The 22,642-nt window shown below is 37.0% G+C and overlaps 1 protein-coding gene across 3 annotated transcripts; it reads right to left on the bottom strand.

Annotated features, from left to right (window-relative positions):
• Positions 1-556: 556 nt before the first annotated feature.
• LOC134662425 (proton channel OtopLc-like) lies at positions 557-20,871 on the bottom strand. 3 transcript variants are annotated; one of them, XM_063518642.1, is made up of 14 exons: positions 20,709-20,871; positions 17,240-17,340; positions 11,889-12,047; positions 10,996-11,160; positions 6,584-6,698; positions 6,357-6,459; positions 5,959-6,069; positions 4,719-5,173; positions 3,739-3,841; positions 3,203-3,375; positions 2,998-3,112; positions 2,547-2,701; positions 1,535-1,681; positions 557-745 (listed from the first exon to the last, which is right to left on the bottom strand). In XM_063518642.1, the coding sequence occupies exons 2-14, from the start codon at positions 17,338-17,340 to the stop codon at positions 572-574; spliced, it is 2,076 nt and encodes a 691-aa protein (XP_063374712.1). In that variant the 5' UTR covers positions 20,709-20,871; the 3' UTR covers positions 557-571. The 3 variants fall into 3 exon arrangements, with proteins under 3 accessions (XP_063374712.1, XP_063374710.1, XP_063374711.1); XM_063518640.1 differs by lacking the exon at positions 20,709-20,871 and adding an exon at positions 18,451-18,565; XM_063518641.1 differs by lacking the exon at positions 20,709-20,871 and adding an exon at positions 17,905-18,384.
• Between the last annotated feature and the right edge of the window lie 1,771 nt (positions 20,872-22,642).

Raw genomic sequence — 22,642 nt, 5'->3', positions numbered from 1 at the left:
GATTGGATGGCATAACGGACCTTGTGTGAAGGGCATTTCAGCAAAGAGTTGTCATGGGTGGGATCTTGTGTGGGACAAATGCATTTACATAGGTACTTATGTAGGAAAACGACAACGGAATCAAATATGATAACGTTTTGAAAGTCTGTTTTATTATAAGCTTGGCAAATTCCTGTTTTGTGTTACATTTATGCGCAGTTTTAAGTACTTACCTACATAATTAACATACAAACATAATAGAATAACACAATTTACTCACTCATTGATACTAATGATTTTGCATTTGTATTTTCGTTGTCCGACATTGCTACTAAGTAACTCTTTTTTATAAATATAGATAACTAGGACTAGGTCTGCAAAATATAAACTAGATAAGTAGATTACTATTTATACAATTTTCTTGTTATGAAAACATTAATAAATTATAACACTATTATGTAAGATCATTATTTTCAATAGGTACATCAAGCCGCAAAATTACATGGCCGCTTATTTATGAATGAATTCGTTCATAGTTAATGTTACCATGCAATTTTGCAACTCGCTGTAGGTACAGTCAATTACAATTCTGCTACACGTTAAGATACAGGGGTTTACTCTTAAAACTATTTTTCCAAATTTCGAAGAGGCATATTGTCGAGTGGAACCGGTAGAAGATCGCCAGCGGCATGGACACGTGCGTGATAATGGTCCAGGCCCATGGCCCGTAGAAATCCAAATGAGCGGGTCGGAATTCGGCGCGATTCTATAAGCAAACAACATGCAAATATTAGATGTTTAATTTGGAATGTCATATTACTGTGTAGGTACTACCTAGTTTGATCATTAATTACTACGTTAATTGTACAGTCAGCATCAAAAGTAACGGATCAGGCCAGTCTAAGCGTCAAACAAAACTCTTAAATAGACGGGGATGATAGTCTTGCAGCACTTTATTGGGCGTTTTTTTTAAAGTTGTCCCCTACACTTTTTTTTCAAATTTGGGATTTTTTATGTTATTTCTACTCAGAATCACGAGCTCTTTCTATCCTAATAGGAGAAAAAAAGTGTCCTAAGGTTTTTATTTCCATTCCGTCACCATTTTTCATAGACTTTGTATGGCGGTGGTCGCGGAATGGAAAGTTCGAAAAATGGAAATTTATATAACTTAAATAAAAACGCCCTATTACTATATCTGCCGCTTTCTTAACATAGGTACATATAAATGTATGCAGACAAGGAATGCATTAAAAATCCTACCAATATTGGACACCTAAAAAAAAAACAGAACAAGAATGTCATATTTCGATAAAAAATAGTGGGTAAATTAGGTCCTTTTCGCTTGTTCCTTAGAAGGCATGTATTAAGGCGAGGAAAGTCAACATGGAATAATCATTATAGGCATTTTTCATTCTTCATTAGTCTCTTTATAACTTTAAAATCATGGTCTCTAAGGTTAATTAATTATGTCAGAATTTATGGGTAGTCAGAATACTCAGAATGAAGCAGTAAAAAAAATATTATAAATTATTTAGTTATTTTAATCGAGCAGTACCTTTTCGAGCGTGTTGATGGCCCACATGGCCATGTTGGCCACCAGCAGGAAGGTGACCAGTTGCCGGCCCGGCTTGTCCCGCCGCTGCTCCGACGTGCTGCTTCGCCGCCACCACGCGTCGATTATGAACAGGGACTGCAGTATGGTCTGTAATTGTTTTATTTGTTGTTGTACATAACTAAAGTCAGACCAAGCTAAGTTGGCAGCGTTTTGGAAAGTCAATGTGTTATTTTAAACGTCTAACTTCTATGAAATTATGACGTTTACTTACACTTGCACCGTCTGGGCTATCAAAATCGCTGTCAACTTAACTTGGTCTGACTATTGTAGGTAGTTAGGTTATTGCTCGTTTGACTTATTACTCTCACAAAATATCAGACTAAACATACAAGTAATTTAATATCGTCTTTGGGTCACTTTTAATTCCCAAGGAACTAACTATTTAAAGGTTTTCAATAATAAAGGAATATCCTCCATGGAGCTTGAAGTTAGGTGGCTGAAGCTTCACTCAGGTGGCAAAGCAAGACCTGCGTAAAAAATAAAACAAAAACGCGGTGTAGGCACGCTGTTTTACCCTTCACGCTCGGTCACGGTATAATATATATGCTTTAAGGGACCGTTATATGCATTGCTGTTCAGATGTTAGGTAGTTGTGGACTATGTGGTTGTGTGCAAACGATTTGTGAACAGTACACCGTAGGTAGTTAAGTATACGCCGTAGTCAGTCCCCCGCTGCGTCTGTGTGTATGTTCGTGATAAACTAAAACGGATTTTTATGCGGTTTTCAGCTATCAATAGAGTGATTCTTGAGGACGGTTTAAGTAAGTATATAATTTTTTAAGGTTTTGTGTACCTAACCCGTGCGAAGCCGGGGCGGGTCGCTAGTATTGTATAATGCGCGATTATTCTTAGAAAGGTTTTACCCAGAAGAGAGCGCGTTTATATTTGTTGGACGGTTTTAAAAGAAGAAAATTAATGTATTATTAAAAAGTTTAATTGATAAAGTGTGTACCTGATTGAGCGATAATAACTCGGAGAAGAAACCTGTGAGGCCGGCGCTGTTGCTGCTGGCCAGCGTGTGGTGGCTGCCGATCAGGCTGAACATGCAGTACACGAACATGCCCGACTGCGCCAGGATTAGGAGCGACGTGTCCAGTTGCAGGACGGCTACAAATAATACATTCCTGAATAGGTATACAACGTTTATATTTCACGACAGTTACGTTTATCATTGTATAGCTTCTGTAACTCACACATTAATTTTATGAAAACTAATTTGTTTTGTCTGTGGCGCTTAATCTGAATACCTACTGGAATTGTTAATTAAGATATGTATTTACAAAAATCCAATATGAAACCATATGAAAAGACGGTATTGATGAAAAAGCTATAAACTCTATAAAGCTTTAAAAGCTTATAAAATGCTGTACTAGCTAAAGCACAATAAAAGCGTTGTATACTACCTCGAGATTTTCGTTTGTAAGGAAGCACTCTCATTTGTTTTATTGCTGCAAGGCACGCCGCTATAGTTACAGTATACAGGATCAACTCGCATATATTAACTTGAAATATTGCATCCTGAAAAATCGAAATTATGACATATTATAATACAGTTTTGTAAACGAATAAGCTTAGAGTACTAACTAATAGTGAATGTGTCATAATTACGTTGATTGTAGCCGGATCATTGTTAAGAACGAAGAACATAATGAGGGATATGATGGTGAGTACGATCACTAATACTCCAGAGAAGAGACCGCGATGTGCGTGAGAGCAGTCCACGGAGAAATGGTGTAGTGCGGCCCGGCTGCCGTACGGGGAACCGACGCCTAGCATGCCAGCTGCAACATGATACAACATAATTACTCACAACTTAACAGTAAAACAAAAACCCTAAAAGCCTAAAATTAAGCCTTAAGCCTAAAATTATCATAGTGAGAGTAGTTAAATTGAATTATGAGATGTCTTGGATTTGGTTTCATATGGTTACAGTTGTTAAACATCGTTAATTAGGCGCCTTAATTGCATTGTAGTGTTATCGTAAATAAATTACAACGATAGACAGTATTAAACAAAAATATTTAGGAAACGTAAAATATTATGCAAAGATGTCAGGAAAACTGCGGAATTGACCGGCAAGTATTAAGCTTAAGTACATAAATATGAAATATACATAAAAGTTACTAATTTATTTGTATTTATACCAAACTGCTGTAAAATTTTCTCAGGGGTCACAGAATTGTTCCTTGATTTATTTTTTGTATTTATATGAAATTTCTTCTCGAAATCTTCAGGGGTGCATTTGACCTGAAATAGAGATACACGTACATGTAGAAGTTTAATATACAAAGACTACTAAAATGATACCTAATCTTTTGGTAATGCACTAATGCAGTGGAAATGAAAACCTGAAGTAGTAGGTGCTGTCTCAATAAAATATCTAAAAACCTATCTAATCTATTGCAAGAGCAAGATATAATGATAGTTGCAAGCCTCTGTTCAATAAACTTGATATCCTAACTCTCCCCTCTATGTTTATATTGGAAGCGTGCATATTTGTCAAAGAAAATATAAATCTCTTTAGAAAAATAGAAAAAAACTTGCCCCGTAATCATCAAAATAGGTATGAGATACTCCCAAAAATCCCTGTAAAAACCGCCTATTATAATAAAAGCTTATACGTAATGGCTGCCAAATTATTTAATAAATTACCTGACTCAATTAAAGATCAGGATGCAAAGGCGTTTAAAAAATCTTTAGTATACATATTGAAAAAGAAGATGCCTTACAATATAAATGATTTTTTTGATATAGATTTCTCAACCACGTTGTAATAGGATAGTTGATAGCACTTGCCTTATTTTTTCTTCTTAGGTAAAACTAGACTAAAAAGGAAAAATATGGCAATTTACAAACATTGTAAATAGTTAATATAGATTATAGTTCTTAGTTAATATAGATTTTAAGTAAACAAATATTGTACGCCTGACAGGCAAATTATAGTGAGTCCACTAAAATACATATTATGTAAGTAATCCACCTTTCTGTAACACTTATAATTATGCAATAAATGATTATCTTATCTTATCTTATCTTACCCTTGGAAATCGAGTCATATACTAGAGTATGTATTTATAGCAAACACCGTGATAGCCAATTCTCATAAAAAAAGAAATCCGTGTACCTCCTTCCACATTTCGTAAAGAATCACTGCCACGATCAGGGAATATTCGATCGTGCAAGGAAACAGAAACGGCGATGCATTTTGTAGCAACGCTCCCATAATATTAGCTCTTCGACAAGGTATTCCCAGAGTCCCGTTACTGAGCGTTCCGTTTCCATGCGACACCATCGCATGCTCCAGGTGATGGATCTCGTGCTTTGTCTCTTCCACTAGTACGTACAACCACTCGCACATATTAGTAGCTATCATGTGCATAAATCCAAATCGTTGTATCATTTTGTAAGTCCCGGATTCAATCTCTTTACTTGTGAGAAAGATGAACTGCATCTGCAGCAGAGTTAGCGCCATACGGAGAGCCGGTGTGAAGACAGATAGCACAGTACGGCAATCGTCAGTCATTTCAAAATACTCTCCGAACTCTAGACCGCTATACACCATGGAGCCGATGCCGAAAGCTGTGGAATACAATGATATTTTCTCAAAAATGGACGGCAAAGTCGACGTTGCCGGTTAAAAAATAGGTCGCGAAGTGCGTAGTTGGTCAGTCAAAAAATTAAAAAGTTAAAAACATTGCAGTCTCGATTTCAGGACTGTAATGTTGCATACAAATTCCATTATTTGTCGAATTCCAAACTTTTTAAAATTTGAAATGGCCATATCAAATGAAGGCTTAGGTTGATTAGGCCAAACAAATGATTAGTACTTATTATTATTATAATGTTGGTACCGCGACTAATTAGGTGTTTCAAATAGGTTGGCGTATTTTCAGCAGAAAAATACACTTCTATTTTTTTTAAAGGCGGCAAAGCAAATCTTTTTATTGGTTTTACTTTTTTCAGTGAAAATTAGAACGTTGCTTCCGTAAAATATTTCGATTTCTTGCACCATTTTTGAGAAAAGCAGTATATATGACTCGACTGGAAGGCTACTTGCTGGCTTCGGATTCAATTAAACGGACTCCCAAGGTCGTCCGTTTAAAGCGAATCCTCAGCCAGCAAGTAGCTACTTCCGAACCTCGGCAATAATGTACTATTATATTTAATCTCCTTAGTCTTGAAGCCCTTATAATCCCTTAAAAACATAGGAACCTAATTTTAATTTGCATCAAATATTATTTAATGCTAGATTGCTATTTTATTATATTATACTTATTCAAAAACAGAACTATAGCTTTTGGGTCTAAGGAGTTTAACACAATTAATTTTTTAAATGTAATTAATCGATAGTTTATTTCATTTACCAATTGCACCAAGCCTCAAGTAAAAACTGCCATAGCGTGATATAGTTTCTTTGTGCTTGGGTTTTTCACTCGTCCCCGGTTTTGCGATTTTGTCTTTCTCCTCAGTTTCCTCTGAAAATATATAAGTTAATTAGATATCTCTATCTATACAGTCATTAAAGAACATGTGTAGAGATTTTTTGTAAAACATTTATGCGAATAGAAACGCCGAGAACGCTAGTAGAATGCAAACTAAAGAAGGTAATATTCATTGCGGCTGTAATTATGCAAACAAGATGTGATTTTAATGTCGCATTTTGTTTAACTAAAGCGGATAATTACCAAAGCGTTTATTTTCTTTTCTCCTAAATAACAGCATAGCTCTCAAGTGACATTATACTAACTCTAAGCACACTTACCATAGTCATGAATAATTGTATTAACTGCCTTCTGACGCATCAGGTTCGCGTATTGAAAAACGACGAAAATAACTGAGACTAGATACAGATATAAATAGAATCCCTGTAAAAAGATAAGATTATATGAATAAATAGATAGGTACACCTATGTTAAGTAGATAGAGGTATCTATTATTGAGCGAAAGTTTCTTTTTAAATTATCGGGATGCTGGTCGTGTGACTTCTACCTGATAATATGCGTCAGGAACTCCGTTGGCGATGACTTCAGTGATCGGGAATGCGAGGCCCAGCACCACCAGTAGTTTAGCGTAAAGGGCGGACAGGGCTTTACTCAAAGCCTCGCTGTAAATCAGAAAAGTGCGTTAATCTCACACTAACGTTAACCTAGCTTGATTACGCACTTATTTTTCTCGTTAATACATATTCTTATTCATCTCAGTTTTTGTTAGATCATTATCATATTGTGTTCAGTTCTGTTTTACGCTAAATTAAGCGTGTAATGTTTCTAACGCTCTCCCGCACGCATTTTATAGGCCACTGCGCTTAGGGTAAAACAAAATAGTGATATGTGCTGGAGTAATTGTATTGCTGTGACATTATTTTCTGTTCGCGAATATACGAGTATATTATTAATTTAATTTTTTACAAGCAGATACGTCAGCGACCGATGCTATTAAGCTTAGAATAAATTTAAAAGTGAAAAAATTACTGTCTTGGGTGAGACTTGAACTCACAGCCTCTGAGCTCAGATGGCAGAGCGCTGGAATATCGATCCAGAGGCCGTGAGTTCAAGTCTCACCCAAGACAGTAATTTTTCCACTTTTAAATAAATATATTATTAATTTCCATATTTTAAAATGTTCGCTAGTTGGAAAGTTTCCGAGGCTTTGAGTCGCTGTCTATTAATACAAAGGGGTGCGCTTTTGAATGGTGTTGACGCGTCGTAGATACCGGAGCAGCCGGAGTGTTGCCTGTGTGAGTGAAACAGTAGGTGTGACGTCAGCACACGTGATGCTCTTGCAATATTTGTATTATTTTGGTTAAACCAGCGTTAAACATACCGGAAAGTGCGTCCAGTAACATAATTTTGTTTATATCTAAACTTCTAAAAATAAGGTGTACCTAATTAACTTCAAGAATGAAACTTAAAGCACAAATTTATTTTTACATTGACGAGTAAAAATAAATTTGTGTCCTTTTGCGGTACCGCAAGTGGCACTTAGCGTTCTCTCTTGTACACCTCCTTAGGTACTACTAGGCTTACTCTTACTGCACTCAACACCCAACTCACCACCCACGGAGAGTCTGTTGCCGATGTATGAGCAACCTTCTACCTTAAACGAGCAATTCTTGTACATACATATTTCGGGGATCTCAGAAACGGCTCTAACAATTTCGGTGAAATTTTATATATGGGGGTTTTCGAGGGCGAAAAATCGATCTAGCTAGGTCTTATTTCTGGGAAAACGCGCATTTTTTAGTTTTTATATGTTTTCCGAGCAAAGTTCGGTCTCCCAGATATTATCGATAAAAAAGATTAACAGGATCAGTATTATGACTGGGAGTGGCGGTAAATTAAGTCCAGCAGAGTCATAGTACATACTCGTATATTCCAGGAGCTCAAGTTTTCTGTAGACACCAGTCCATATTAAGGAAAACTCATATAACTTTAACAACGTTAGTTTTTTATTAAAAATAAACTAAGTACTAAAACAAATAATAAAAAGCCTTAAAATAAAAATTACAAACTAAAATTAAAAACTAGAATTAAAAACTAAGCTTAAAAACTAAGCATAAAAATAAACTATAGATAAAAAATTTGGCCCAAATCGCCGTCCATTGGCAGCGTGCCCAGAAGGCTGGCAGCATTGCCACGTTGTATGGCAATGCTGATCCGCTGTGCTAGATATGACCCAGCCCTCTGGTCACGCGTCAATCCCACCGACCTGTGGCTACATTCTTTAAAGACCCTGTGAGCGCTTTCCCCCCAAGGCCCCATGGTCTCAACCCCAAACGGCTCAAATATGCAACCACTGTTTATGGTTGCATATTTGCGCCGCTTGAGGACCTCGGCCGAATTGGCAGCCGAGCCAGCCTTAACTGCAGTGCCATGGAGATGGGACAGCGCTAGGGTATCAGCACAGGTTGCGTCCCAAACCAGCGGCCGACCCATCTTCCATGGCACGAGGGTCATACCGTCGGGCCTCTTACCGTCATCGCGGGCGAGGCCGGTCGGTTCCAAAACGGCCGGTGCACCCGCACTGGCTAAGGCCCGACGGATGATATCATTAAGGCCGGCATGGCGGGGGGCACGCCCAGCGCTTCTGCAGCAGGATAGTCCATGGTGGCCCAACCGGTCAACTGGGTCACCACAGCGACAACGATGTGGGGCAACACAGTTCACTCCCAGGCGGAGAGCGACGGAGAGGCGGAAGGTCGAGTTGTCCAAAAGTGTTCCAGTTGATATGGAAGGCAGAGCTTGGAGCCACTGCCCGGATTCCCATTCGAAAGTGGCAAGTAGGCGAGCGCGCTCTTGAAGGCTGGTTGCCGTTTGATACAGGTTATTCCGTACCAGCCTACAAAGCGGCTCATCCCAAAGACGCTGCGAATTGGGATTTTCGGGCAGGTCAGTGTTTGGGCATGAAACGCTCCATGCATTTCTGGCCTCTAAATTAAAAGGTATGTCTAATTGATCGATTGGAGACTTTAGAATTTTAGATACTAGTTCCTGTGAACTATGGGTTGAGGACAGATATGCAGGGAGCGAAACGCTGGATACTTTTCTGATACCCAGGCCACCATGCCTTACAGGCAGGGAAGCCTGGGTCCATGAGCGGTCGTCCAGGTTTATATTGATTACTGATATTAAAAGATTTTGAATAATTTGGTCGATTTTTTCTAAAAGAGCGGGAAATTTCCAAAAATGACTGCACCTTAGAACGTAAGTGAATTTTGGTACAAAAAGGCAGTATCGGATAACGGTGTATGCTACATGAGCATTTATTTTGGACATGCGATCCGAAACTTCGTTGAGGTTTTTAATTTTGTTCTCTAAAAAATCTGAAAATGATTCGTCTAACACAGGTGCCCCTAGGAGGTGAAGTGAGCTTTTCTCCGTAATTTGAATACTAGGAGCAAGATGACGGAATTCAGAAATTACGAAATCTTTGTCTGGACATGTATCGGAAAAGAAAAGTTCACATTTAGAAGAGTTCAGCTCTAGTCCGATACCGTGGAATTCTTCAATTAAAACGCGAAGATCCTCTAGAACTTCGCTTACGTCACCTCCTATAGTGCCGTCGTCCAAGTACCATACATTGAATTTGGAATTTAATTTTACTATTATAGGGTGAATTGCTAAACTGAAAAGCGCTGGGCCAAGCGGGTCACCCTGTTGGCAGCCTACAGCTGAGGAGACATGATTTTCTTTAAAAAGTAATTGGGAAGCGTTGCTGTTAACAACAATTTTTAAAACGACAATTTTCTTGTAGGTAGTACGAATATTCAAACAATATATGACTATGGTTATAGGTATATATATGTATATAGTCTTTTAAGAGAGTTGCTTGTCGGCGGAGCGCAGTAAATAGTTATTTGTACAACAAGAGATCAAAGTTTGATATTTCTTCGAGTGCTAAATTGAGTCCCGTGCAAGCGAAAGATTCTATACTATCTTGAGCGTAGTAAGGGACTCAAAAGCGCACAAGATGTAAATAACTTTGATCTCGTGTAGTTCACAAAACTTTTCACCTCAGCAGTGTGAACATATTAGAGAACCCGAAAAATGTATTCCTTCTTCATCGCTTACCTCTATTCACTCATGTTTTCTTAAGATATACCAACAATTAAGTTTTCACCTCAGCAGCTCGAACAAGGGTACTTTGCTACTTAAAAACAGTGAGCAAAAACGCATTTTGCTCACTGAGTGAGCAAAGTCGCATTTTGCTCATTTTGTCTCGCTCAGTGAGCAAAATGCGATTTTGCTCACTGTTTTTAAGTAGCAAAGTACCCTTGTTCGAGCTGCTGAGGTGAAAAGAGAATTGCCTTTTTCTTATGCTAGTATTGTTACCTACCTACTCCAAAAAAAGAGGGATAAGTTTTTTTATTTTCCTGTTACTGGCTTGTGGTTTTCCAGACTATATTTTAAGCGCAGATTCTCGTAAAGCTGATTCGTTTTGAAAATTAAACTCGTTGGAGGACTTCGAGGTGTTAGCAGCCCTAGAGTGGTGTTGCGGTCGCGGAGCGTCAGTCGGCGGGTGACGCGGGCTCGTGGGCCGCCCGCCACGTGCACGTTCGCCGACCACACGTGCCTTAATTTATGATCGCACTTTAATTAGTGTTTGCTCGAGTTCTTCGTGTAGTTTTTTCAAAGAAATGTTTGGATAACAGTAACAATTTATTTTGTTACTACTTACACAATATATATGTACTCAATTTTGAAAAGTAGTTTCTCCGACAACAGTTTTCATCTCACCTCCTTCGCTAATTTCCTGCGTCGTGGTTATTATATCCGATCCATATCGTATCTAGAGTTAATTTTTCCTCCTCCTCCTCCTCCTCGGCAACGAAACGCACGCTCCGAGTAGAGCATCGGCGTCGAGCGTGCATTTCGTGGCCTTCGTGTTAGTGTGATGCTTACTGTCCCATGATCTCTGCAGCTGAAGGCGGCGGCTCGTGGGTGGTGGAGGCCATGGAGGCGCGCGAGTGGGGCGACAGCTCCGACAGGAAGCGGCGCTGCGTCGCGGCGCACAGCGCTAGCGCTTGCGACGGCCGCCGGAACGCCGCGATGATGGCGGACGGTCGCCTAGAGACATAGGTACATTAACCATTGACGTATATCTCAGGACTGGCCGTACGGCCAATAAGAAAGGGGCATGAATGGGACCAGTACAGCGGTGTGACACCGCTACAACGCGTTTGGTTGATGAGTTTGCATCACGCGCGCGATTGGTCGCAATTGGTGGATTGCTTTAGTGCGCGTAAGGCCCGTCCTGAGATATAAGTCAATGACATTAGTTAGTTAATGTTTGAGACATAAACATGCAAAAACACACTCTTCTGATTCAGAAAGTTAAGGATGCTCGACATTTAGTCTGGTTGTCACATATATCAGGCAAAATTGCCGCCTCTGTAGTTTTGGTCTGTATGAATATTATTCTCGTAGCAGAACTTTGCGGTTTTATGGTTTTTTACGACTTTTATGAGCCTTCAGCAGGGCGGTGATGCTAGGAAGCTGTGCAATTTCCAGGACTCTCTCGTTAGTGACCCTGTCCTTCCATGTGATGTTGAGGATACTTCGAAGACAGCGCCTGTGAAACCAGCCCTTGACGCCGCGTAGAGTAGGGCGAAGCTGGTTATAGGTAATTTGGTTAGTTTTGCAATAAGAAAGGGTCTGACTATCGAATCCTGATGTATCGAAAATTACCAAGAAAAAAAAGGCACTTTTGGTGTATCCTCATATGATATGCCATTAATGAAATATGTCGCTAATGTCGCTTTGATAAGTAAAATTAAAAAAAAATATGATGATACCTGGTGTTGAGGTTGGCGGCGAGCTTGGCGTCTATGTCGCTGGACATCCTGCGGCTGTTGGGCTGCGAGTGCGCCTGCACGAGCGGCTCCGACACCGGGTTCAGCATGGCCTGCGTGCGCTCGCGCAGCCGCTGGATGTCCGAGTATGAGGACTCGTCGCTGGGCAGTACAATCATCATTAGGGTCTTTCCGCGTAACTCGGACATGACAACGAAAAAATAAACTATTGAATTTAGAATGTGTTTGAATGTAGAATAATCAAATGAGGGTAGCAGAACAAATTTTATAACCTTAAGTCAATAATAAGTCAACGGTTGTCATAATTTCCGACATTGTAAGTGCTGCTTGCGGAATCAACTACGAACGTAAAATAAGTGATTATAAATATTACGACTTTAATTGATTTTTACGCAAAGAAGAGGTAAGTAACCTTTATTTATCTGATGTCTATTAAATTATTCACGCGTTACTTTGATTACAATTATCATAAGTTGAAAGAAAAATATGTAAGAGGTGAATGAAAATTGCATGTCGTTGAGTAACGTGAGTAACGTAAAAAACAATATTTTTCATTTACTGTACTGAAGTTTTGGACAAACGAACTTATATTGAACTATGTGTATGATTGGGCTTAGATGGTGTCATTCTCGCGGTTTATTTCTCCGCATAAGTGTTATTTTATAGAAATACATGACTTGAGATACTTGTAACGTGAGTCACAGTGAATCGCGTTGTTGCAACTGTAAAGCGAGTAACTAAATATTTGAATGTATTTTGTAGCTACAATGCCTCTATCAGCGGCAGAAAGGGCAAAAAGAAGAAGACAGAAGCTGAAAGACGACGGAAAGTACGAAGAGTATAAGAAAAAACATAGGCTTGCCGCCAAAAAATCAGGCAAAAGAAGAAGTTGCTAGATAACATGACTCAAAAAAAGAAAAACCAATTTATAAAGGATGAAAGAGAAAAAAAACAGAAAAAGAGTTGAAAAACATATAGATCAAAGAAAAAAGCTGAATAAGCAAGAGCCTTAGATAGTTCAATTGCATCCTCATCTTCGATGTTAATTAATCGCCAAGCTTTGGGTAGAGCTAAATAACGTATCAGAAAAGTTCTAATTCTAATAATAATAAGTAAAAAATATGCTATTTGTTTGCTAGAAATGATAAAAAATATCAAAATATTCTAGGTAGTCGCAAGTAACGTGATTCACGAAATCGCTGTAACGTGAGTTCGTAAGGTTTTATATTTTATTTAAATAAGGGTGTATCTTTGATTTTATTTGGTTAACTATTAAAGAAGCTTGCATATTTATGTCATTGTTTTGTTATTTTGTTAAAACTAATTCATTCAATAATCAAAGGGAAATCAATAAACACAAAAGGCGTAAAACTCCGTGTCCATTTCTTGTAACGTGAGTCATGGAGTTATTTTCCACTTTTCTCCAATTTTTATAATTTGATGGAGAAAAAGTACTTCGATAAATGATTCGCAGTAATGTACTCTGTGATATTATTATCAAGTTTTCGACGTAGAAAGCTCTTGATCTCAAATATACGACAAGATTGTTAGGAATAGTGACTACAAAGTAACGTGAGTCACCGTGGATTTACCCATTACACATTTTATTTTACTTTCTTTGTTTCACTTAGACGCTGGTCTCATAATTGGATCAGTCAAATCTTACAAAAAAATCTCCTAAAAAAACATTGCGTGATGTAGTTTTATATTTTTGTGTATGTTGTTTGGAGTCCTTGGAGGAATGTGACACTATGTTTTGCAAGAAAAAAAAAGTTGTGCTCCCTTCGTAATTTGCAAAAAACTGCAAAAATTTCGGATTTTTCTTAGTTTTTGCACTTCTATTATAAAACTATGGGTTTTTGGTCAAAGCTTGCTATGTAATGGCCGGCAATGTTTTTTTTATTGTAAGATTTGATTGATCTAAATGTTGGTGAGTTAAACGGATTTTTTGTACAATTTCCATTCTGATATTTAACTCCATAAACCACGATACTTTTACCTAAATTGTATTGAAAGTATCCCCAAGAAATACTATAAAAGTTTATACTTAATCATGTTTATTACTTTATTACAATCAATACATACACATGTATTTCACTTTCCTCGTAATCGGAATCAAAAGTAGAGTGTTCGAAAACTACCTAGTCAGAAATATGTGCCTTTCATCCTTTGGTTAACAATCTACTAGCTTTTGACAGATATCGGAAAAGGCCAAATCATTTATAAACTGGGTGTAAACCAAAGAATACAATACTCACGTAAACGCAATGAACAACTATTGTATTTTTTTTAAAGAATGTAGTTGTAGATAATGTAGATATATATAATAATCTTTTGTTCTAGTTCATGCTAATTTTTTTAACCTCGACACAGAACACAACTAGTGTCATTAAGAGGATAGTGGACGATCGCATCTCATATTGACTTTGTGGAAAATATTTCTACATAATTTATTGTATACAGGGTGCCATTTGAGTCGTGATCAGTAATATGTTTTTCTAACTCCATAAACAACGAACAATTTAATGCCCCTACTCTTACTAAAATCAGACAAGTTTTTTTTTGTCATTTATTTTACTTTTATAAGTGGATTTAGGATATTACAACGGCTTATTAAAATATTTAAATTAGTAGATTGAATCGCCTCTTTGAATCGGAACTGTCATTGACCTCAATTTTGTCATTTGTCCCAGTTAGAAATAAAATTTACTTAATTTTTCATTTGAAATATCTTACAAAGCTGTTTAAATACCACATTGCTACTTGTAAAAGTAAAATAAATGACAAAAAATAAACAAAAAAATTAAAAAAATCTTGTCTGATTTTAGTAAGAGTAGGGGCATTCAATTGCTCGTTGTTTATGGAGTTAGAAAAACATATTATTGATCACGACTCAAATGGCACCCTGTATTGAATGTATGTATACTATGCCCCTCCGATTTACTTTTTTTGATTTTTAATTTACATATTTTAAAAATTAGAAGCAAAAAATAATCTCATACAATTTTTTAAAGGCTACTTAACTCTTATAATAATTAAAAAAACAAAAATAAAACAAGGTAAGGCCCACCATATAATTATAAACATAATGGATAAAAAAGTGACCTTTCACTTTTGTGCTTTCTTGTTCTTTGACTGTGTATTTGGTAAAAAAACGAGATCTCAGAATGCGATTGTGCGAAAAGAGTGGGAGCGGCAGACAGCGCGACGCGGCCAACAAAGCGGTCTATCAAACGTCATAAATATTTTCCAAGTTTGGCTCGATGCTAGACGAAATTGATATACACAAAAAACTAAAAAATTTAAATAATATTCATGGGTAACTGAATTGTCTGTTAATAAATTGAATAATTACGCAAAGCGTAAACGTTTATCTAAACCTTATTATAGCATGAATGATAAAACACCGTAGGATTCTGAAGTGTGACTGCAAATCATTATTTATTTAATGCCCTCGGCAAGGTGCCCATCACGCAAGCAGCGTTCCCGCGCTGTATAGCGAATATAGCTAACCATATCATTTCATAGGTTGTCCCCTACATAGACAGTTAGAAAGGCTTACCTAATAGACATTGAAACCAAGCGGTTTTCCGGTCCCAGCCTTCAAGAAAGGATTTTACCTTTAAGACTTACAGCGTATCTTTAGAAGTAAGTACCAGAAAAATCCTGTAAATTCAATATTTAAAGGACTGTATGCTGAAGTATGGTAGTACTTCAGCGGAATAACTCTGAGCACAAAATCTTCAAAATATGCATCTGTCCGCCGGAAATGTCTTTCTGAGCTTTCTATCCTCGCCTCGCCACACTCTACTTTGAATATCAAATCATAATATAAGTATTTGAACCTATTTTATTCTATTCTATATAAAGTATGCGAAATGTTTGCGTTAGATATCAAATGATAGATATCTTTCATAAGTTACGAGGTACCTGTGAAGCTTAAGAGATAAAAGTGCGCGATTAATACAAAGAGGTGCAATTTAAAAAGAAACTTTAATTAAATGGTTTGATATCTCGGGCGTATTTATGACCACCAGCGGCGCGATCGCCGCACTGTCGCCTACCTCGACGTTTCATTTCCACGTTTTGAAATAAAAAGAATGCCTCTATCCGGAATCTAACAATGAACACTGCCTTTATTCATAGCCGTATGAATGAATGCTTTTGGTTTTATTCATTTATATTAATTAAATGTAGCCATAATCATGGCGAAGTGTATTGGTAATTCTTTTTAACTTAGGTTGTTTTTTTTGATAACGGGTAATAAAAAAAACGATTGACACCGCATTCATCAAAATAGTTACAGTACTTTCCACGTTGGAATACACAATAAAGAATCATTAGTACTTACACAAATTGCTAGAAGTGTAATTAACTGAACTGAGCTGAATAGTACCGCAGTGGGGTAAAAATACAATTAGGTATATTAGGTTATATCGCGGACTTGGCGGAGTCAGAAATTAAATACCTACATAGCACGTATTTAATCAGGCAGCTAAGTGAGAGGTAGCTTAAAAAATTAGGAATGGATCCTAAAATGAAGTAAGTAGTCGGAGGCTTACAGTAGATCAATAGCAGTTGTTTTTACAATATATCAATACAAAGGAGATTTTTCTTTTACAACACGACCAGCAATTATTTTAAAATGAAGTTCATGTAAAATATTTTGATGGCAATTAAAATAAAAAATAAATTTATTTGGATTCCGTTTACAATATTAAATATACATAAAAGCGGCCGTATGCCATACAGCTAATATGATTGCTGATATCCATTGTTCGTGCAGGCGCACGTTGCACGTGCATGCTAAAAAAAGTGACGTATTCAGAAAGTGACGTACTCCGAATGTGACGTCCTCAGAAAGTGGCGTTCTTAGAAAGTGACGTACTCAGAATGTGACGACCTCAGAAAGTGACGAACTCAGAATGTGACGTTCTCAGAAAGTGACGTCCTCAGAACGTGACCTAAATCGGAAGGGACGTCCTAAGAAAGTAACATACTCCGCCTAAACCGAGTGGGCGCAGGCACGACTTTTTGCGAAATCGAATGCCATACTGACCTTCCAACTTAGAGGAGAAACTAGGCCTTGTGATTATTCGGATTATAATATTAATACTAGTGGCTCTGTGAGCTTTAGACCTCGTGAACTTGAGTGTTCACCGCCATTTTGAAAGATTTCATGTTCATCGTTATCATTCCAAGTAGGTAGTCGCGGACAGAAGCTAGTACACACACATATATCCATGATATGTATAACAACAATGTATAAAAACCATTTACCAATAAAAACAAAAGGTAAACGCTTTATAATAAATAAAGTATATAGATTTTACCTGTCATTGTCGTTTTCCTCTTGTACGGTGTCCATGTCGGTGACGGTGACGCTGGGACGCTCTCCGGGCTCCGCTAGGGGTCCCCGTCTCCCTGGACTCATCTAAACACACACCATCATTACGTACTGAGGTTCTTTACACAGGCACAGTCAGCAACAGACGTACGTACACGTACTAATACGTACTATTTCATTCTCTTAACAATAAAGTTGTATTCGCTTAATTGATAACTCCTTGCCCGATAACTACTGTTGCTGTTGTCGACGCTCCTGTTGTGAACCAAAGTGTTTTAAGTTTTGAAGAATTTTACACACATATAATCATAAACTCTCTATGATGCGTTCAAAAACCACAAATCACGACCAGCATAAAGTTAAACTGTAGTTAGAATATTTTTTTATCTGTGAAAATGTTTTACCGACATAATTGCATAATTTCGATTTTACACATGAAATTCGAATCAGTCTGAAAAAAAACGCTTGACCATTATTCTAATATGACAATATGATGAATGTCAATTTGCCGACTGCAGTTTCTCTCTGAATTGAAATATCATAATATAATCCTAGAATGATAATATTATAATCTTAATAAAAGTAATATATTTGCGAAATGAGATTAATGGACTAGGACAAAACACGTGATCGACTGATAAATGTACTAACCTGTCAATTAAAAACCGGGTAGATTTATTCCTGGAATATTTTCTCATTGCCCCGATTACCCTAATCTTCAGCAATATACAGCAGCGCGTAGCGTAATTGAATTGACACGGCACATCCAAATTGCCTTCAGCTAAGGTTTTTTATTTTATTTTCCTATTATTTTTTCCTTTTAACTTTAACGTGTACACAGGAAAACGCTTTCATTGGCTAGGTTATTACGAGAAAAATCAGTATAACGAGCTCTACATGCAACGTAGCGGCGGGCTCCGGAGCGATACTGACACACTTAATCCATTTTGTTTACCGAGATATCGTATCAAGCACGCTGTCTGAACATAAGTAGGCACGTCATTAATCCTCTATTTTATACTTGCATCGCGACTTAATGCTTTAACTTGTCAATATGAAAAAGATGATGATGCTTAAGGACCGATAAAATAATTGAAACGTCAGGAAAATCGTATTTCCTACGTAGAACCTATAAATAAACAGATTTATAAAAAACTACGATATGTAATAGTTCAATATTATAAAAAAGCCACTCACAGGCTCATAACTTCGGTGGAGGACAGTTCGCGGCTGGTCAAGGTATGAGACGGGGCGCAGAATGGTCATGCCGGCCCGTCACGCGGCTCGGCAGGTTTCCGAAAGTACTTTTATACGAAACAACTCCTAGACGGAGGTTCTGTCCCGCTCCAAGTATAGAACATAACTGTTTGTTTTTGACTTCACCGCCATGAGCAACTCATTGTCTACGTGGATGGCTAATGAGACAAAATATCGAAAAATTATGGAAATTGTTATTCGTCCTCGGAAATAGTGTGGTTGAATACAAATAAATCTAGACAAAGTGTTAAGTTACTCGCTACATTATTTGATATTAGTGTTATTACTGTTTACGTAAAAATATTTCAATATCGTAAAGTAAGTATTTTTAGGGTCCCGTATTTAATATTTAAAAAACCGATTTGATATAATAATACATTGGCCCCTTTATTTTACAAATAATGTGTATAACCCTACCACGTTTCAAAATACGAGGACAAACAAAAAATACGCCCTAAGGTTACAAAATATAAAAAAAAATATTACAAAATATAAAATAAAATAACCACTTAACAGTTCCACTAAAACACAACTATTTTTCGCTTTGTAGGTATCTGTAAATTTTAGTTCTTTATCCTTTATCTAAAACTATTTAAAACCATATTTACTTAAATGCCAATTTTTTTATTTATAAGTTTTATTTTAAGTGTTTTTATTAAATAAATACATGCTTTAATGCGCGAAAAATAAAAATAAAGGAACATCCAAGATACATTGTGGTTAAATTACCTAAATGTTAAATACTGTCTGGAATAAAGAGTAGGATCGTCGTTTGTTTGTGTTGAGTCCGCCGCCGGGCGGTCCGCTCTAAGGTTGTTAGGTTGTTGAATAAGTTTCTGAATTAAGAGAACTGAAAGTTTTCTCATCTCGAGATTACAGCAAAGTGTTTACCGTTTGGTTGTGAGATGCGGCCCGCGCGGCGCGGTCGCGATGTCGACACTAGGCCGCTCTTTTATCCTTTTCACTTAACTTCGGTATGCGGTATGGTTATGCTTCGGTATTCACACACTAGTTTTTATATGCTGTTTAATTTTAATATTGATACAAATATCTTATTTCAATAACTGTTGTTTACACCTCTTAGTGCTGTTTTATGTTGTGGCTGGTTGCCCAAGGTGGCAATTTGAACTATACACTTATTTATTATGTATCAAAATTAAGAAGGTAGATTTATTTGACATAGGTAGGTATTAATACTATTGTCGTAAAAATAATACAATAAGAATAAACTGTATTCAATATAGGGAGATTAGGGAGTTAATGAATAAATCACTACCTATAGCTATTATTTGGTTTGAATAAATCAAAAATAGTTTCAGTTTAATACGCTGTTTGCAAACAATGTAGACTTTGTAGACATAATTTTTGATCCGTTGATCGCGGCTTTATACCGATTCGGATAACAGTAAGATGTCATGATATATATCTTTGAGTGCCGAACGTCTCTTTATGTTTGTCGTTGAGCTCAAGTCGACAGCGTGGCGCATCCCTAGCGAGCGAGGTTCCCGTTCCCGGTATTTTCATAAAATATTTGCGTGAGTGTATCGCACCTGATGCCCTGCAGTGCTGTTGCACTTCAAACTCCTTGATTTACGTAAACAAAAGACTGTCATGAAATATTTAGAAAGGTTCTTCAAGATACGAGATTTATTTTGAAATTAAATTATCGTCTTTTAAGTTTAAAAAAAAAATGAGCATGTAACTTAACAATTAATGGAAATAAACTTACTCTTTAAAAGCTAGGAATATTTGGCTAGATTTGGGTTCGTAAATAAACAGTTATTAAATTAAAATTACTGAAGGTATTATATAAATAAACGGGTAGGTAACCAGGGTTAAATTATATTATAGTATAGATCTAAAACATCAACATTCGCACTTTTTTAGATCAATATTTCAATTGGTTTCGTGCCGAGTTGTTTATTCTATATGTACCTACTTATAAAAGATTTTTCCTAAGTGACAGGCTATTAATAATGATAAAAATTTAACAAAAAGTTAGCACTTCGTCTTATTCGTCCGCACAAGTACATAGGTATGTATTGTGTATCATTTACATTTTTACTGCTAAACCCGCTTAAACCTGTTTCGCGGAAGACTTGGGAAGCTTGACAATTGAAGTGTTAAATATTTAAAACAGCCAATGCCGAGGCAATAATCAGAAACACACGTTCTGTTCTATTCATGCATTGACATACCCACGCACACAATTAAAAGGCATGTGAAGTAGTTCAGATATAAGACTTGGTTAGCACTTGGCCTGTCGTGATCCAAGCCAATTTGCGACTGTTCACCAGTGTAAACCATCCGCGTGTTTTATATATTAATGTAATAGCCATTCAAATAAACATGTTGCTGTATTTCATCAATAATCAGTTTAGTTATGTAAAGGTACATCTTCTGAATGTATACAATGTTATAGTTACTAAAAGTTATTTGACTATAAGATTAGATAGGTACCTATTTAACTTAATAGATCAAACGTCTGGGTAGTCCTGCATTCTATATGTTCTGTTATAGACAGTGAACAAATATATTTTATACAATACAGACTTGGTACACGTTATAAAACTTTGTAATTTGCCTTTAAAAATCCTGCCTACCTACATAGTTACATACAATCATTCACCGCGCATTTTATGTATTTTGTATTTTTTTGCGATTTGGCAACTCAGCAAGTTTACCATGAACAATTTAAAGTAAATACTTACATATCAATAACTTACTTCTCCTTAATTGTTTGGACTCGAGGACATGTCGTTTTAGTTGAAAACAAAACTACATGTACAAAATAATAATGTACATCATATATACATGTATACCTAATATTTAATGTTACATCAGGTTTGCGGATTATTATTTCACATTACTGTGAATTGTCAGTTTACTAAAGAAGCAATTTAGTTTATTGCAAAGTATATAAAGAAACCTGTTAAACGTTGGTGGCTTATTAAAATCTAATATATAGTATAGGTACTGTTCATTCCTTAATAGTCAAATAGTAAATGGATGAGTAGTACAAGTACTAGTCGGTAGTAGATATAAGTAGTAGGTAGGTACAACGGATTAAATAAATGTGTGGGAGAATGTTATTTAGGTATACAGGGTTAAAATATACAGGGTGTCCCAAGAAGTAGTGATATACTGAAGCTGGGAGGTAGAGGACCTAGAGGGCTATCTGAATCACCCCCATGTATGTTCCGCGATTTTTCGTATTTTCGGAGTTATGATTTTTTTTAATTTTTCACCTATCGCCGAGTACGATGAGATTTTTATTTATGGTGACGTGAATTATTGCGGTAGATGCTTGATTTTTTTTGTGTGCTACGCTGATAGATAGGCCAATTCAGTATGGTAACATTTACTATCGTTAGATCTTTGAATGGAATTTAAAAAAAAATTAATGCCAAGAAAGATAAAATTACCCAGTATGTTCACAACTTCAAGGGCGCTTAGAAAAATAAAACATACTGGGTAATTTTATCTTTCTTGGCATTACATTTTTTTTTAATTCCATTCAGAGATCTAACGATAGTAAATGTTACCATACTGAATTGGCCTATCTATCAGCTTAGCACACAAAAAAAATCAAGCATCTACCGCAATAATTCAGGTCACCATAAATAAAAATCTCATCGTACTCGGCGATAGGTGAAAAATTAAAAAAAATCATAACTCCGAAAATACGAAAAACGCGGAACATACATGGGGGTGATTCAGATAGCCCTCTAGGTCCTCTACCTCCCAGCTTCAGTATATCACTACTTCTTGGGACACCCTGTATAATTCACATAATAATAATGTTAGGTTATGACATTGTGATAATAGATCGATCGCAGCACTGGGCCGTGCTCGTTGACATCACCATCCCCCATGATGAGAATCTCGTGAAAGCCGAGAAGGACAAGTCTAGTAAGTACCTAGACTTGGCTCACGAGATAACCGCCATGTGGGATGTTGATTCGACGATCATTGTCCCGATAGTTGTTTCAGCGAACGGTCTAATAGCGAAGAGTCTTGACCAACATCTTGAGAGACTCTCGCTAGGTGGTTGGATCAAGGGTCAGATGCAGAAGGCGGTGATCTTGGACACGGCGCGGATAGTCCGCCGGTTCCTCTCTCTGCGGCCCTG

This window comes from Cydia amplana, chromosome 3 (assembly GCF_948474715.1).
Source record: "Cydia amplana chromosome 3, ilCydAmpl1.1, whole genome shotgun sequence".
NCBI classification, from domain to species: domain Eukaryota; kingdom Metazoa; phylum Arthropoda; class Insecta; order Lepidoptera; family Tortricidae; genus Cydia; species Cydia amplana.
Note: the sequence above shows the minus strand (reverse complement) of the source record. Positions and strands in the feature narration are given on the sequence as shown.

Bases quoted from the DNA above. Each gene is read 5' to 3' on its own strand.
- LOC134662425 (XM_063518640.1), bottom strand. From the start codon at position 18,519: ATGACCATTCTGCGCCCCGTCTCATACCTTGACCAGCCGCGAACTGTC. The intron at 11,161-11,888 runs GTATCATCATAT...CTATGTCTCTAG, and splicing joins GCCGCCAACCTCAACACCAG to GCGACCGTCCGCCATCATCG. The intron at 6,070-6,356 runs GTAAGTGTGCTT...ATATATTTTCAG, and splicing joins TACAATTATTCATGACTATG to AGGAAACTGAGGAGAAAGAC.